The 19,169-nt window shown below is 40.9% G+C and overlaps 1 protein-coding gene across 1 annotated transcript in view; it reads right to left on the bottom strand.

Moving 5' to 3' along the window:
* LOC126282517 (tryptophan 2,3-dioxygenase) overlaps positions 1 to 19,169 on the bottom strand; it is a 362,921-nt gene that overhangs the window by 112,895 nt on the left and 230,857 nt on the right. The window contains exon 4 of the mRNA XM_049982178.1: positions 10,822 to 10,893. Coding sequence (XP_049838135.1) covers positions 10,822 to 10,893 — 72 coding nt within the window. The remainder of the gene's footprint in view (positions 1 to 10,821; positions 10,894 to 19,169) is intronic.

The following is a 19,169-nucleotide window of genomic DNA, read 5'->3' as shown; positions in this document are numbered from 1 at the left end:
ATAACTGCGAAATATAAAATAAACTAATTGTGTTTGCATAAGGCTGATTTCCTAAACAACCTAGTTTTTTACAATCAGCTTATTTCGAAAAAATACTAAATTACTACCAGCTTATTTCACAAAATACTAAATTTTATCAGCTTTCTTCGCAAAATACTAAATTAGTATAAACTTCGTTCGCAAAAGCTGCAGATCGCCGTCACATGGATACCACAACACACTGATAAGTTGCTGTCCATATATGCGCAACATATCCATGTACAGAGCAAACAGTTCTAAAGTTTACAAAGAGATGACTACGAGGGTATAAGATGTGGCTGCCTGACATTGAAATGTAATCTTTTAGTTTCGATAATAAGCAAATACGAGGCTCATGAATTCGTCATCATACTAATCACACCGCTGTTCGTTTCAAACATAAGTTTATTTGAACATGGACTCTGACTAGTGATTCCTTTACATTCCCAGCAACTACTCCAGACACAGGGTAGTAAGGCAAAGTATTAAATATTGTTGAAGCAGACAGTACTGGCCATCACCAAAAGAAACGTACGATAAACGTATTCCCAGAAACAAAAGTTTGTTGAAATGATTGCGATTGTATCCTGTGTTAGTCATCTGCGCGTTGGCACAGAGGAGATTCTCCACGTAGTTAACTCCCGTTGCAACATTTCCTGTCTTCGTTTGTGAATATGTGCAAGGGACACGAGCTTTTGTACCGTATGCACATTGGTGATGGGTGCGGGGTTCAGCAATGGCTTTATATGTTCTCAAACTGATAAATTCAAAAGATTAATGTATGTGAACTGAGTGGCCATACTGCAAGACCTCCTAGTCTGTTCCATTGGTTATTAAATGTTTCGGCTACGCGTGGTGCCCCACGGCTCTGTCACCCTTTATTCCTGTCGGCACACTTATACTAAAGCGAACCTAATATACCGATCAGCAGCACATTTTTTTAGAAGCCTTTAACAGGATGTTATCTGGCATGGTAGTCTTGTAACATGAGATTTATCGGAAACATTTGCAACACGCTATACTCCATATACGGAATGTGGTCTGTGCGAACCATTGTCCTTCCTGCGAGTGAATCAGTGGCTGAAAGTCGTTGAAATAACCCACTGAACAGTTTATGTCTGAGATATTATGCGCCGTTTTGGATGCCGTTTGGTATTCATGAGGGGGGCCAGTCGATGAACGATGCAGATGTACGTAAGAAAACAGTATTTACCAGTATCAATGTGGAATAGTGGGATTACGTATCAATGTTTACGTTAATTAGTGGCGGGCTATAAGGAGTGCGAAAAATGCCTACTTTTAGCATTACCTCCAAGTGGCATGACTCAAAAGGTTGTAATGTGTATTTAAAGTACTTAGTAGGAAACCACTAACGCCGCCACTCCCCTCCCCCTCTCGGCCATCACCAGTCCTTTAAACAATCGAACTCCCATGTATAAAACAGCTTCAAACGTCTGAGTTAATGTGTTAACTGTTTGACATTACGTAAGTAAGGAAGACAAAGTTCAGAAACGATTTGAAATTATGTTTGAATTTTGATGGAAATCTCTAAGTGCTCTCATAATCAAACATTGAATGAGTATAGTCTGCGGTAATTTGAGCTCTGTTTTACGCAAAACCTAGTTTTTCACGTGTCTATATGGTTATGATGTCATTATCTCCTGAACTATGTGTCGTAAAAAAAATGACTCTGAGCACTTTGGGACTCAACTGCTGTGACTCAACTGCTGTGGTCATTAGTCCCCTAGAACTTAGAACTACTTAAACCTAACTAACCTAAGGACATCACACACATCCATGCCCGAGGCAGCATTCGAACCTGCGACCGTAGCAGTAGCACGGTTCCGGACTGCGCGCCTAGAACCGCAAGACCACCGCGGCCGGCTTGTGTCGTAATAAGATATAACTATGTAGGTACGTTCAGTGGTATATGCGGGTACTTTCTGCAAATGTGTTGCGAATACAATTAATAGTAAACACGTTATAAGTTAAAACATAAGGTCTGATGCTGAAGTTTTCCTAGATGTACATCGTAAATGTGGCAGTAAGCTTTAAACCTTTTCACTTTCATCATTTTGCGTGGCTGTGAAAGAGTGAAAAAACCGCAAAGCTTTGAGATAATGTGTAAAGTTTGTTGGAGGTCGCTAAGTGCACTCATTTTCAGATTCTGGATGAATAACGTCTGTGTAATTTGTGCGCCGTCAGTTACGCTGCCGCGAGACATATACACATTTTCCATCTGCAATACTTGACTTACTTTGTTACTACTTTAACGTATGATTGTATCTCTTATTGAATGTATTACGACAGCACTTTAAATTTTTAAATTCGGGCAGTAAATATACGAAATAATGAAAATATTTTGTTGTGTCTACAGGTCGTTAGATAGGCAACCTGCAACTAATGATGGAACAATCGACTGTTTTTAAAAATCGATTGGTAAGTCGCTTGTTTTGAAACAACCAAATGAAACTAGTCTCAGCTGTCATGTCAGCTACATGAATGTTTTCACTCACTCACCGTGTTTGAGTAGTTTCATTCAGTGTGAGACAACCGACAGAAACAAGTCTCCGTCGTTTTCGGGCGTCATGTAATGGTTTTCTCACTCACTGGGTTTGAATGATTTTATTTACATACTTTACATACTTTTTCGATTATACCTGAACCATGACTACGTTTGATCACTTTTTTAGAGACAAATTATGTATTTTACTTCAAAGAGATGTGAATAAAAAGTATATTTCTAAAAACAAGGTACATTCAAAATGTACATATTTACTTACAGAAATACTTGTGACATTAAATATCAAATTTTGGTTGGTTTTAAAAGTTTAATAATTGGTGCTGCACTGTAAATTTGTGTATATATAAATGAACAATCCCTTTTTAACACGTTTTCATTAAGTCGGTTTCCCGATGAGCTGGAGACTTTAAACTTTCAGCACAGCTCAGAACTGGATGATACTGTAATATTAACTCGCTTGAGAGTCTGGTGTGTGGCGGAGGGTACTTTGTTTTTCGGTCGGTCTGCCTGTTCGGTACAAATTTTGCAACTAATTTTAAACGAACTCCCTGATAAGCAATAGACTTGAAACTTTCAACTTAGCTCACAACTGGAAGGCAATGCAATATTAGCTCGCTTTCTTTACTCGTATATGATGGACAGTAGGTATTTGATGAACCACTTCTATTTCCTTGTTTTCTTGTTCCAGACGCGAATATTTCACACTTAAGAACGACTGCTACTAAGCTACTCTGTCAACACGATTCTCTCTAATTTTTCGATTCGCGGTCTTCTCGCGAGATATGTCCATAAGAAAGTAATGTACTGGTTGACCCATTTCAAGACAAACGGAAATAAACATGAAGTTTACCACATGTCCTGTTGTAGTCTCACCAAAATGTTTCAAATCAACTGAAAAATTTCAGACACATAAGACTAAAAAGCAGAAAATAACTATTTAAATATAAAAACTTTTTAAAATAACACGTTTTTAAAACAGACTAATCAGTATTAAATAATCTCTTCTTGCATCATCCAGATTCTCAAAGTCATGCAGATAGTGCTAAAAATTTGTGCTTGTGTATTTTTAATAGTTGTGACACTACCTGTAAAACTGAAAACATGGTAGCTGGTGACGAACTTTTCTGTACAAAATATTTACCGTCCACATAAATAAATGGCTGAATATTAAAATGACTTTGCATTTGTGGACATCATCACGCACTGCCTATAAAACGGAATGCGAACTGTCACTAAAACGAGGCAAGGTTTCTTTCTTGTTCTTATACCCTCAAGGGAATCAATGAGCTCACCTTTTCTAACTCATCTACGGCTGCAATACGTCCGGATTTCCCCGGTTTGGTCCTAATTTTAAGGGCGTACAGAGGCGTGCGGGAGGGATTTACATGCAACTGTCAGGGGTAAACCTGGACCTTTTTTCGTGCCTGTGGAAGTTCGGTTGATTGGAAATAGATTGTAATAAACATTAGGTAAAATTCACTAGAGGAGGACTTAAATATAGATAGTTTCTTCGTTTTAGTCTCTTAAAAACGCTTAGCCGCTCTCCTATACGTATACACCGTGTTCCAAAATTATCTTTACAACTTTGATCACGTATGTTTTAGAAATGGGAATAAGTAGAAAGGTCCGGTTTGCAGCATAATGTTCACACACTCGTAAAGCTGCTTTTTCTTATTTTTCCACGTTAGTTATTGGTTGACCACCCTCTAGGAGTTGGCACGGTGTGGAATGGTTTGTACAGACCAGGTCCGGCACCCAGGTCCTGCCGAACCCCACTGCATTTTTTTCTTCTGGCGGGACTTGCGCGAGCTGTGAGCTTGCATTAGAGCAGCAATAGCACACTTTTATGAGGACGTCCTAGGCCGGAAATGGAACTGGAATAACGCTTAGATAACTTGTGTGCTATAAACGGTGCACGTATTTAAGATGACCATCCGCCCCTCCGTCCCCTCTTTTCTGTGATAGTCACAATTTTTCTAGCTCAGCCCCGAATTGTTTCAAAAGTAATTCGGGACACCTATTTGTTCCGGATTTAATAATTACGAAACTATTTATTCCAAATTGTATGCTCATTTCCCAGTATCGGGTTGCTGTTACTGAAGGAGCGTTTTCCCAAATGAGTAATGAATGGAGCAGTGACAAAACGCAGTTTGTTGTAGAAACTACGAAAGCGATGTTAGTCTGCCGGCACGGTAGCTCAGCGTGTTCAGTCAGAGGGCTGCTCGCCCTCAGTTATAAAAAAACTGAGTAAAGGAATCAACGATCAACTTGAACGGATATCTTGTGACGTCCACCTAGACCAAAACACAACGAACAATACCGAAAAAAGAAAAGTGGTCAGCGCGACAGAATGTCAATCCTAAGGGCCCGGGTTCGATTCCCGGCTGTGTCGGAGATTTTCTCTGCTCAGGGCTTGGGTGTTGTGTTGTCCTAATGATCATCATTCCATCCCCATAGGCGCGCAAGTCGCCGAAGTGGCGACAAATCCAAAGACTTCCACCCGGCGAACGGTCTATCCGACGGGAGCACTTAGTCACAGGACATCTTTAAAGGTGTTAAAAAATATAAAGTAATGTACTTTTTGTAAAAAAGTTAAAGTGATCGTTTACATTTTAACGCTAAAGTTAGACGTTTTTGTAATATCAAAATTTCTAATGTGTTTCGAATTTAGTTCTAGAAAATATGGTCAGCTTAACACACTGAACTGTGTTAAGCAGCTACTAGAACCTTAGGTGTATATGAACATTATGTCGCAAACGGCTCTTTTCTACCTTCCCAATTTATGAAATATATGTGATCAAAGTCGTAAAGGCAATTTTCGAACACCTTGTGTTTTTCATACTTCTTTATTGAGACAATGAGAAGCCGCCGACAATGGGCGATCGTATACACCGCGATGTCGCCACGCCCGACAGATAACTGAATGTCTTAAATGTCATTTGCATCCTACTCATTAGCCCTGCGGTCTGGGGCGCCTTGTCACGGTTAGCGCGGCTCGTCCCGTCGGAGGTTCGAGTCCACCCTCGGTCATGGGTGTGTGTGTTGTCCTTAGCATAAGTTAGTTTACGTTAGATTAAGAAGTGTGTAAGACAGGGACCAATGACTGCAGCAATTTTGTCCACTTGCTACAGTCCGATCCACGAACGATGACAGTTCACGCATGTCGAGGCACGGATCTTTTTCAAATGACTTTACAGGAACTATTCGGTAAAAAAATTCATTTTTGCTTTACTTATTTGTCAGGTTCATGACGTTATGCTCATCATTTCGTTAATGGTCGTAGTTATCGCGATATTTCCTGAAAGTAAGACACTGCACGGCGTTGCTGACGATTCAAAGCGACAGTTGCAGTTCACGAACACGCGTGCTTTCCTCTTGAAGAATGGGTGTGTTCTGCAAATTATGTCTCTCGCTTGTTTATGCAGAATTTAGCACCTACCACCACCATCAGCGATGACAGCTCGCAACAAATGGAGTAGAAATTCACTAAACAAGTCGCTACGATGACGTTTAATGCTCGCTTCATAGTTCGCGCAGGATTCCGTGGTCGATGCGCAGTGAGCAGTTTTCGTTCAAAGCGCTGGGCGAGCTCATTCCTTTGTTCGCAAGCGGAGGCCGCTAAGTGTTCTCAGCGTTTTGGCCGGTCACGGATGGCAGAGTTGAGGCGCCCACTCTGCATTTTTTCTCAAACGATTTTACAGAAACTATTCCATAAAAAAAATAAATAATTTTTGCTTTACTCATATGTCAGGTTCACGATGTTGTGCCCATTACTTCGTTAATGGTCGTAGTTATTGCGATACATACGTGACAGTAAGACACTGAACAAAATTCGGAAAAGTGCGCAATGAAAAATAACAGGTCGCTACGATTTTGCGTTTGCTGCACGTTACGTAATATGTTGTTGCATATAAAATTTAGCTAACATATTAAATTTTTCTTTAGACTTGAGTGGAGATATCTATCTGTCACCAATCTCGAGAAAATTGATCTGATGTAGAACGCTCATTTGCGATCGCAATGCGCCGGAGCGAAATATCCACAACATTCCTCACATTTCATAAACGATTTTGAGATATTGAAATGAGATTTTGGAAAATAATACACGCAAAGAGGAGAGTATTTTAACATATCGTTATTATGTAAAACTTCGTTATCCACCTTGTTATTACAATAGCTACAGACTTTTAGGGTGAGAAGAGTGTAATTTTTAAGTGCCATAGGTAGCTGGTGAAACGAGAAATGCTATGGGTTTTGCAACAACATATGTGAGGACGTTACACGCTTTTTTGTACCTAGGATGTGCTTTTTCATAAGCTACTGAATTTACTTTTCCACAGTTCATCACGTAATAAACTTAATAAATCACTGTTTCAGAATTCTCTTGTAATTGTGTCTGCTCAATACGTTAGTGGGAAGAGACAGTGTAAACTGATTTGTGTTTTGGTAAAAGAAGCAGATTTTGACATGGCAACCAGAGAAATGTGTAGGTTTTTCTCAAAATTCGCCATTCATGATACTTCTCTGAAAGTTAAAAATGATTAAGAGGTCAGGCGCAAATAATCACTGCATTTTCGACGGAGTTCGTTTTAGATACTGACGAAAGCAGAGGTGACAGTAGATGTTTCTGAATGGTCACCTTGCAAGTGTGGGTGTGGAGGGGCCCCCCTTAATATACAGAGTATACACTAAGTCCGGGAACAGTTTCAATTATTTATTACACAGAAATACAGATGTCATATATATATATATATATATATATATATATATATATATATATATATATATATATTGCAGTTTGAAGAGAAACTCTGAAATTTTTTTATATTTTTTACAAACATTCGATATGCGAACCCATGAATGACCCGGCAGGCGTCAATACAATAACCGAATTCTTGACCCACCCGTCGCGTACTGTGGCAGTTGCTTCCTGTATTCTCTCCCGGAGCTCTGATACACCACGTGATAGAGGTGGTACATACACCAGATCTTTAATGTGTCCCCACAGAAAAAAGTCAAATGGTGTGAGATCTGGCGTTCGGCAAGGCCATTTCATGAAACAACTATCCCGTTCTGTAACACAGCCGATCCATCGATGTGGCAGCTCTGTGCTCAGGTACCCACGAACTTCACAATGAAAATGGGGTGGAGCCCCATCCTGCTGAAAGATAAACGGAGAGTTTGATTGCATTTGAGGGATCAGCTACTGCTGCTACATCTCCAAGTAGGAATATCCAGTTTTTGTTAAACTCCAACACACAGAAAGCTCGCTCCCCACCTGAACTCGCCATGTTTGCGACTAGCGCTAACAGCAAATTACCAAACTACACTGTCGCGGTATATATGAAAATAAACTTTCAGGGTTTCTCTTTAAAATGACATATGTATCTTATCTGTACAATGTTCGGTTCTTGTGCAACAAATAACTGAAAATGTTCCGTGACATTATGTACACCCCGTATATAAAAATGCGAGCATAGGCTTCAATTTAGAACGGCACTTCCCACCCAGCACTCAGCATTTCCCTCAACAGCGCTCTGAGCGACCTCGCCCCCACCAATTCTACTCTCCCCACACTGCGCATCTAGTGGACACAGTATGTTGTATCCACTACAGCTACGGCTTTCACCGCAGAGATCTCGCAACGCTACTGAACGCTAATTGATGTCGGAGAATGCATGACGTAGGTGTGCAGAATTAACCTAAACTCGACTTCAAACTCTAGTTTCATTCAAAAGAATGAATGAATAGTCTGATCCACTTAACAACTTCTTTGATTCAGTTGCTCCCACATACTGGTTCTACCGGAAACAATGAATGGGTAGTCCACCTGACAGAATCGACTGTTTTCATTTGGTTGCTCCCACAGACTAATTTCACTCAAAAGAATGAATGAATAATTCAGCCGATATATAAAACTGCAACCGAATGAGTCGATTGTTTTCCAAGAATAGAATGAATCAATTGTATTTGTGTTGTTATTCCCATTGCTACCTCCAACTGGGATCCTACACCGTCCAGGGAATTCTAGGTGGAGTACTATTTGACATTGCTCTTTACCCTCCCTCATAGCTGTACTTTTTAAAGTGCTGCTTCTGGGATGAGGAGGCGAACCGGCCCTGGGTCGAGTCCACCTGGCGGGTTAATGATGTGCGTTTGTGTGCCAGCCAGTTTGGATGTAGTTTCAGGCGGTTTTCCACATCCCACTAGATGAATGCCAGGCTGGTAACTAAGTTCTGCCTCAGTTACACGATTTCTTAAACATGTAGAAAAACTTCCGCTCGCTTTCAAATGAATAACTTTTCGCAAGGATAGTTGTGATACACATATTCCGTATTTGGGGGAAAGGGAGGGGGAAGTAAGGGGGTGGCGACATGAAGGGTAGCAGCCCAATTCTCAACCAAAACAAAATCCGTTAATAGCCATGCTGGCCCTGGACCGACACGGCACAAAGTCAAAAGAAGCAGGTGATTGTTAGATAACCCCCTTTGTGTTAATGTGTATGTAAAGATGTGCTGCTAACAATTAGTATCCTATTCCCAACAATGATTTCAAGCTCTTTCCGTTCTCATCCTCTCCAAACCAGACTTGATCTCGGACGACCTCGTCGTCGACAGGATGCCAGACCTTAATTTCATTTCTTCTCCCAGAATTGTTCTACATATGCATTAGATTCTGCTAGCCACCTTACGGTGTGTGGCACAGTCAACTTCTGATACCACTAATTGATCCCCATTTCCTGCTCCACTTGCACATGACGTGTGGGAAGAATGATTGCTGATAACCCTGTGTATTTCACGAATTTTCTTGCCTTTGTCATTTCGCGAGAGGTATGTGGGAGGAATTAAGAAGTAGCCCGACCTTTCCAAAAAAGTTCTTTCCTCTCTGTGATACACAACGCCTCTCTTGATTGGAATTTTCACTCTGTAGCGGAGAGTGCGCTGGTATGAAACTTCTGAGCAGATTAAAACTGTGTACCAGACTGAGACTCGAACTCGAGTCTTTTGCCATTTGCTCGCGAAAGGCAAAGGTCTCGACTTTGCGTCTCGGTCTGGCACACAGATTTAATCTGGAAGGAAGTTTCAACGCCTCTCTTGTAGTGTCTGCTACTGGAGTGCCGCCTCTTCTTATGATCTTCTCTATTTCTTCTACCGGTCATACCTGCTGAGGTATGATTGATGAACAATACTCAAGAAGCAGTCGAACAAGCGCCTTGTAAGCTTCTTCCTTCGTGGATGAGTTACATTTCGTTAAGATTCTTCCTATGCATCTCAGTATGGCTTCTGCTTTCCCTACTGTTTGTTTTACGAGCTCATTCCACTTTGATTGCTCTGGATGGTTACTCCCAGATATTTTACGCTGCACACTGTTACCAGCTATTTGTCATCAACGGTGTAATTGTACTTTAGTGGATTTCTTTTTCCTACGTAAGCGCAATATGTTACATTTATTTACTTTCAGGGTCAACTGCGGAAAGCGTGCACCATTTATCAATCTTCAGCAGGTCGTTTTGTAAACCTATGCTGGCTTCTGGTGTTGCTACTTCCTTACAGACAACTATATCACCAAAAAAAGCCTTGAGGAGCCTCCGAAACTTTCTACTGGATCATTTATAAACGCTGTAACCAGTAACGATGCTGTCACACTTCCATTGGGTATTCGGAAATTATCTTCCCATCTGTCGATATTGTTCCGTTAAGAGCGACGAGTTATGTCTGCCTGTCCTGAATCCAGTCGCAAATCTGCTCCGATACTTGATAAGCTCATTTTTTTCCATTAAGCGACAGTGCGGGAGAAAGTGTAAAAAAAAAAAAAAGTTAAAATGTGCGTGAAATCTTATGGGACTTAACTGCTAAGGTCATCAGTCCCTAAGCTAACACAGTACTTAACCTAAATTACCCTAAGGACAAACACACACACCCATGCCCGAGGGAGGACTCGAACCAGCCGCGCAGTCCATGACTGCAGCGCCTGAGGCCGCTCGGCGGAGCAAGTGTCAAATGCCTTCTTGAAGTCAAGGAACACGGCTTGAATATGAGCTCCGTTGTCCACGGCGCTATATGTCTCACGGAGGAACAGTTCCGCAAACATCTATTTGTGGATTCCATGTGGATTTTTGAACATAACACATGTGACATTACTGAGCACGCTACGTTATTGCTTCAACAACGACTTCAGTATGAATATGCAAGAGTGTGGATATGTGATTAACAGTATGATTAATTATTGTAAGTAATAAATTAATTTCTCGTATCATACAGAAGAATGAGTATTCATACCTTCAGAATGAGGACAATCCGACTCATTCGCTTCAGAATTTCTAAAGACTGCGTTTCGTCAAGCACCAAGTCCTGAAAAACGAGAGAAAAGTCGTAAATGCACCGTGCAGATTATACAACAAACAGACATACGAATTCGCGCAGTGATACAAAATGTGACACATGATAATAAAATTATTGGCTGAACTAACAACTGGAAAACTTAGAGATGAATTTTCATATAAACACTGTTTTGATAATCATAATGCTGATTTCTGTGGAATGTAATAACCTACCCACACTTGGCGTTTTATCAACAGGGTTTTATGTTCGCTGCTGAGATAAACACTGAGCTGAACAATTGTGTGGTAGTAATGCTCAGCTCTAGAAGTTGTTGTCGCAGCAGGTGATAGTAAAATACCGCAATAAATAGGATTTCAGGGGAGCAGTCTAGCCGTAAAATACCTGTCATTTGGGAAAATGTGTCAAGGAATGAGACTACACACACACTCTCTCTCACTCTCCTGTGTCGTGTGGCGATGATGAAACGATGATAAAACTGTAATCACAAGCGCTGCTGTTCTCTGGATTTTATTGATTTCCTTCCTGGTACGGATCACATACTGATGAGCGATCTTCAAGTATTGGTCTAATAAGAGTTGTGTAAGCTACCTCGGTCGTGCTTGGACCACACTTCCTGGGGGTCCTTCTCTGTACAGAATGAATTTGCCTGGGATACCTGTTTTAATACTTACAATGTTAAGTATTGAAGTGTAACCCGAAACACAGAGTATCGTGGATGCGAGTGAAAAGCCTCATGCTGTTTCTAATAGGACTATACCATGTGCACAACAGTCAGGAAAACTGCCTAGGAGTCTTCGCATCGACGCTCTTTAAGCGATACGCTTTCATGTTACTAACATAGTAAAATTTCAAGGTAACTAGATACCAATGAAATGGGATTTTTTCCAAGATTACTGTGTCATTTTGGAGAGATTCATAACTGTTGGGGATAAGTCTGGGCAAATAATACTCGCGTTCGAACGGGCTCGAGATTTCCCGATACACTTTAGCGTTCGATACAGTATTGACCTTGTTCCAACAATCTCGTGACATTTGACTTCGGCGGCACAAGTGCAAGTTATACGCAAGAAACTACGAACTAGCAACATCAGTAAGCTATGGCTCTACATAAATTTCACAATTTCATGAAACAGTGTAGGAAACAGTATTAAATCCTACCACTTAACAAACTCCTATTCTATTTGAACAAATTTACAATACGAGCTCTTATACAGTGTGCATGGGTATATAAACATTTGTGCCTACTTTTAAGTTAAGGCAACAGACAAAGATGAAAATGTTTTCCTCCAAAAAATATTGCTTGACGGAACCCAGTATAACATTATTTGATTAAGAGAGGCTTTAATGATGTACTAAGTAGGTTGCAAATGAGCAGTTCAATCCCTGCTCATATATTTGAATAACAGATTGAAAACTTCACGAAATTTTAATCAGTTTGAAAACAAGACGACAGCATTCAAATGAAATAATTAAGGAATTAAATGTCGTATAAACGAACTGTATCGTAATAAAGTGATTGTAGTTTTTATCGTGGGAGCAAATACAGTGGAATGACCCGTCTTAAAGATAGTACCATCAGACCTCACTAGATCGCGGGACGAGCGAAAGCTCGAGAATTACACAGACTATTGTTGCAATCATTTATTTATTTATTTATTAGTTGCCGTTGCTACGCGTGACCTGTGTTGTAGAAGATATTTCTGTCCGTGTTTCACAGTTATTTTTGTTGTTAAAATCCATAGTGCGGTATAAACGCTAAGACAGGTCGTTGTGACAGTATTATCAAAAGACCGAACAGAATCCGAGATTTCCCGAAAGTTGACATAAACTGTTCGAACATTTCGAGTCTTGTTCAAGCACAGACATAGTTGAGGGTTGTAAATAAATAATATGTGGTTAATCTCTGGACTCTGAATCGTTATATCTTTGCACTAAGTAAGTATCTTTTGTTGTAATATGGAGTTACGATGTAAATGGTGCATTATGTGCTAATCCACGACACAATACCATGTATAATATGGTGTCAAAAAACAGGAATAAGAGACATGGTGCACTGAAGCCTCACCTGGAAGATGAAGGATGATTTTCGCATGTTTGACTTGCTTGAACTGAGGTAAGGGTGCAACTAACAGGCAGCAATGCCCCTCCTTCATTCGTTTGATCCAAATGTTTCTATCTTTAGTCGCTTTTGTGCGTCGTTTAGCGGCCCCTAGACCAACAATTATGGTGGGCAAGAATACTGTTCAGTATATGGAGGGTTAGCTCCAGGCAGCACACTGATATTGCGCAAACTTCGCATCAAAGCTCAAGATTTGCAAACATGGCAGATATAGAGGCCAGTTGTTGTTTGGAGTCTGAGCTGCCTGCGTTCGCGGAGAAAAGACGAAACTTAGATGCGTGCAGGAGAGGTACGAGAAGAGAAGAAATCTGACGCATGAAAATTTCCTACAAAATGAGGACTGGTTGACGTAATTTCGCAGATGCTTAAAGGACACTCACTTGGCTGACGTAATTTTGCAGGTGTTTAAAGGACAGTCATTTGCGAGACACTTTTCCTGCAATTCAGCGCCTTCCTACAATTTGTCCGCAATGAATTTAACTTCTTTCCTAATTGAGGTGTACCTTCTCCCGGATAAGTTTCTCCATACTTGGACAACAACTGATCGTGCTGCTCGCATTTCTTCTGAAGGTTACTATGTTATTCACGCAAACTAAGCTGACACTCAGCGCTGTGGCTGATGGTAGCGACTGTAAATGGAAAATCTCTTCCAAAAGCCACCACGCCGATTCTCAGCTTAGTTTGCGTGATTGTTGGTCGTTTGATTTTACGTACAATAAGGCTTGCGAACATCCATATACTTCCAGTAATTCTAAAATGAACGTGCGTTCCAAGCTAATTCAGGTAGAAATACACTTCCGGTGTCGGCAGCATTTTCGTTGTGTGCTGTTGTTGGTAACTGTACGGTTAATATTAATGGGATGTAGGGAAGTGAACACGATAAACCGGACGTTTAGACAAGGTGGTTAAACTGATGAGAAAAGTTTTCGATAAACGGCATCATGAAGGGGAGTGTATGAAATTACGAGGCAGAGTAATATAATATGTAGTGAATAATGTCCTCATAGAAACAGAACATTCCGTAAAATTTAAACTGTACACTTAGGTTCCTGCGTAATCACAACATATCAATGAAGATAAAAAATATTCATTAGGAGAGAAATCGTGTTGTTACAATTTTTTGCACATTGGTAGGACCGAGTGTCAAGAACAACATATTAAAAATCCTGACTGGTGTGGTATGAGCGATGGCATACAGATGGATTTAAAAGTCACTTTTTTATTTTTTCTCAAATAACTCGAAAATCTAGGCTTCTAGCCAAAATGTTTTCCAGTACAAATTTAAACTAATTTTAGTTCCCTGGAACCAGGTTTTAAATTGTAAGACATTTCCAGGGGCAGATGTGGACTCTTACCACAATCTATTAGTTATGAACTGTAGATTAAAACTGAAGAAACTTCAAAAAGGTGGGAGTTTAAGGAGATGGGATCTGGATAAACTGAAAGAACCAGAGGTTGTACAGTGTTTCAGGAGAGCATAAGGGAACAATTGACAGGAATGGGGGAAAGAAATACAGTAGAAGAAGAATGGGTAGCTCTGAGGGATGACGTAGTGAAGGCAGCAGAGGATCAAGTAGGTAAAAAGACGAGGGCTAGTAGAAATCCTTGGGTAACAGAAGAAATATTGAATTTAATTGATGAAAGGAGAAAATATAAAAATGCAGTAAATGAAGCAGGCAAAAAGGAATACAAACGTCTCAAAAATGAGATCGACAGGAAGTGCAAAATGGCTAAGCAGGGATGGCTAGAGGACAAATGTAAGGATGTAGAGGCTTATCTCACTAGGGGTAAGATAGATACTGCCTACAGGAAAATTAAAGAGACATTTGGAGAAAAGAGAACCACTTGCATGAATATCAGGAGCTCAGATGGAAACCCAGTTCTAAGCAAAGAAGGGAAAGCTGAAAGGTGGAAGGAGTATATAGAGGGTCTATACAAGGGCGGTGTACTTGGGGACAATATTATGGAAATGGAAGAGGATGTAGATGAAGATGAAATGGGAGATACGATATTGCGTGAAGAGTTTTACAGGGCACTGAAAGACCTGAGTCGAAATAAGGCCCCGGGAGTAGACAACATTCCATTGGAACTACTGACGGCCTTGGGAGAGCCAGTCCTGACAAAACTCTACCATCTGGTGAGCAAAATGTATGAAACAGGCGAAATACCCTCAGACTTCAAGAAGAATATAATAATTCCAATCCCAAAGAAAGCAGGTGTTGACAGATGTGAAAATTACCGAACTATCAGTTTAATAAGTCACAGCTGCAAAATACTAACGCGTATTCTTTACAGACGAATGGAAAAACTAGTAGAAGCCGACCTCGGGGAAGATCAGTTTGGATTCCGTAGAAATGTTGGAACACGTGAGGCAATACTGACCCTTCGACTTATCTTAGAAGAAAGATTAAGGAAAGGCAAACCTACGTTTCTAGCATTTGTAGACTTAGAGAAAGCTTTTGACAATGTTGACTGGAATACTCTCTTTCAAATTCTAAAGGTGGCAGGGGTAAAATACAGGGAGCGAAAGGCTATTTTCAATTTGTACAGAAACCAGATGGCAGTTATAAGAGTCGAGGGCCATGAAAGGGAAGCAGTGGTTGGGAAGGGAGTGAGACAGGGTTGTAGCCTCTCCCCGATGTTATTCAATCTGTATATTGAGCAAGCAGTAAAGGAAACAAAAGAACATTCGGAGTAGGTATTAAAATCCATGGAGAAGAAATAAAAACTTTGAGGTTCGCCGATGACATTGTAATTCTATCAGAGACAGCAAAGGACTTGGAAGAGCAGTTGAACGGAATGGACAGAGTCGTGAAAGGTGGATATAAGATGGACATCAACAACGGTAAAGCGAGGATAATGGAATATAGACGAATGAAATCAGGAGACGCTGCGGGAATTATATTAGGAAATGAGACACTTAAAGTAGTGGATGAATTTTGCTATTTGGGGAGCATAATAACTGATGATGGTCGAAGGAGAGAGGATGGCAATGGGAAGGAAAGCGTTTCTGAAGAAGAGAAATTTGTTAACATCTAGTATAGATTTAAGTGTCAGGAAGTCGTTTCTGAAAGTATTTGTATGGAGTGTAGCCATGTATGGAAGTGAAACGTGGACGATAAATAGTTTAGACAAGAAGAGAATAGAAGCTTTAGAAATGTGGTGCTACAGAAGAATGCTGAAAATTAGATGGGTAGATCACATAACTAATGAGGAGGTATTGAATAGAATTGGGGTGAAGAGGAGTTTGTGGCACAGCTTGACAAGAAGAAGGGATCGGTTGGCAGGACATGTTCTGAGGCATCAAGGGATCACAAATTTAGCAAATTTAGCGTTGGAGGGCAGCGTGGAGGGTAAAAATCGTAGAGGGAGACCAAGAGATGAATACATTAAGCAGATTCAGAAGGAAGCAGGTTGCAGTAAGTACTGGGAGATGAAGAAGCTTGCACAAGATAGAGTAGCATGGAGAGCTGCATCAAACCAGTCTCAGGACTGAAGACAACAACAACAACACGAAAAAAGTCGTATACTTTTTTTCTCTGGGATTAATAGTTCCCGCTTTCAGGGGTTGGAGAAATCGCAAGTTAATATATTGTTATAACGCTATAAAATTAATGTTTGTATTTAAATGATGTGGATTAAGACAACGTATGTATCACACATAAGTGCAGTGGGGCCGTATTAAGGGATAAATTGTGTTAATAGGGTTGACGGGGGGGGGGGGGGGGGGGGGATGGGGAAGGACGTGTGTGGGAAGGTAAGTCTCTGGGTTGCGTTATGTGTTTCCCTCTCATAGGCTTGCAAACTGGAGGTCGAACAAGTAATTCCTTTCTCAGTCTACCCCACTACGTAACAAGAAACAACTACAGGGTGCTTCAAAGTTATACGGGCCCTCCAAAGCGCGCCTTATGAGTCACTGGCGACGCATTGCGCACACATGCCTGGGGGAGTTTATTTATACAAAATGCGTTAACACTACATGGAATGCAGATATGAGTTATTAATAACACTAACGTAGGTAAAGCGCATAGGCAGAACTTCGTGAATCTCTGCACACTGCTATAATAGAGGAGACATTTATTCTGAATCAGACTGTACAGCAACTTTAGTGGTCTCTTGGAAATGCGACTTCTCTCACGATGAGCGCTGCTCGCTTTTCAATTTACAGACAGACTACACCTCCCCGTGTGGAGTCGACGTTGCGCCATCAGAATTACAATCAGCTACTCTTAATCGAGAATGATGACGCCATCTAAAGATAGGCGTACCGTCGGCATCACGTGACGAATGGTGGTGCCCTCTATGCGCTCTATAAATGCAAGAGTACCTGGAGCCTCAGTGGCAGCAGCCGGACGACCTCAGAAGATGTCTCCCGCAGATGGAGACGAATCGTTAGGTGGAAATTTTATACATCGACCACTGCTTCTCAGCCCGGAAGTTTCAACTGAAGATAGTGGAGTTATCTTCAGTTGACTGAATACTTATTTTCAGTTGTTAAGTAAGCTATTATGTAAAAACGCTTAGCAGCTGGAGCTGTCAAATGTCTAACACACCGAAGAGCCTGTCCCAAACGTAACATGCTGTCTACATGTGTTCGACAATGGCGATTTTTTATCTCCATTGTCACTGACTGGAATACTTTTCACAGCGTGAGGGGTATCTAATGCATCACTAAGTCTCAGTTCTTCCAACATCTGAAAATACCCAGAGGCTTAAATTACATGCCTCTATAACAGAAGTAGGTCACGTAGGTGCCATAGAACTCCAGACATTTCTGCATAGGTCAGGCAATAGGTTACAGCAGATCGTTGTTCTAAATTTGAACATGATCAGTCCCATTCAAAAATTCAAATGGCTCCAAGCACTATGGGACTAAACAACTGAGGTCATCAGTCCCCTAGACTTAGAACTAATTAAACCTAACTAACCTAAGGACATCACACACATCCTTGCCCGAGGCAGGATTTGAACCTGCGACCGTAGTAGCAGCTCGGCTCCGGACAGAAGCGCCTAGAACCGCTCCGCTACAGCGTCCGGCTCAGTCCGATTCCATCAAATATATTCACACCCCTCTTGTAAGATATACTGTGGATGTGTGGTAAGTGTATCAACTCAGCGCAGCCCTCACTACAAACGCTAGGAATTCCTGAGTGGAAATGACTTATGCAACCTACCAGTAACACAACTAAAGGCGAGAGATGTGCAATAACTTTCTGGGCACTGATGAATTCAGCAACAAGTGTCTACAACGCAATTACCTGGTTTTATAATACCCTATCAACTACAGACAGCAGCAAAGTGTCACATTTACCAGTCAAATCCATTCCCAACAATACTACGTAAGTCCTGACAAAATCATGCAAAGCAAGCACTTCTCAGCCACTGTCTTCAGGAACGTATTTCACATATAAGCTCACGTAACATCTGTAAATAGTATTCATTTAATAAAATGAAAATAAGTCCACCATATATACATGTGTATGCTAAGTAAAGCTATTTTGTCTATTCATATAAGAGAACTGGGCTGAAAATGGTGGGATGGTATATTCTGTCTGTACTGAAAGTCGAGCAGCTCTCGTGGTGAGGGAAGCCACCCTCCCAGGAAGAACACTACAGTTGCATTACTGGATGTCTAATAATCAATTTCACTTCTAGCAATGTGTGACAGGGTGCAGAGATTTACATATGTATTCTGTCCATATGCGCTACTTGTGTTAGTATTATTAGTTACTCATATCTGCATTCCATATAGTGCTAACCCGCTCTGTGGAAAATAAACACCGCTCTCCCCTTCCCCTGGACACGTAGCCAATGATTCGTAAGACACATTGTGGAGGGTAGGCTCAACTTGGTGAAAAACCCTGTTGTTTCTCCTTGCAACATAGATGTGTAGGTAGAGTAGGGAATCACCTGCTCGATCTTCAGTTTGCAGACCTATGAAGCAGCAAGTGCAGAAGTACATGAAAGAATCCAGTGACCTACTTTCTGTTACACCCCAGAACACAATTTATCTCTTAATACGACACTGCTGCACTTAGGCGTGGTGCAAACATTTAATGCTTGTTTCTAACCCACTTCATTTAACGATGAACATTAATTTTATACCTCTGAAACAATATTTTTAATAATTTGCAATTTTCCATCCCGTGCAAGGTGGAAACTATTA

Source organism: Schistocerca gregaria, chromosome 7 (genome assembly GCF_023897955.1).
Source record: "Schistocerca gregaria isolate iqSchGreg1 chromosome 7, iqSchGreg1.2, whole genome shotgun sequence".
NCBI lineage: Eukaryota > Metazoa > Arthropoda > Insecta > Orthoptera > Acrididae > Schistocerca > Schistocerca gregaria.
The sequence above is the reverse complement of the archived record's forward strand: the minus strand, read 5'-3'. Positions and strand labels throughout refer to the sequence as shown.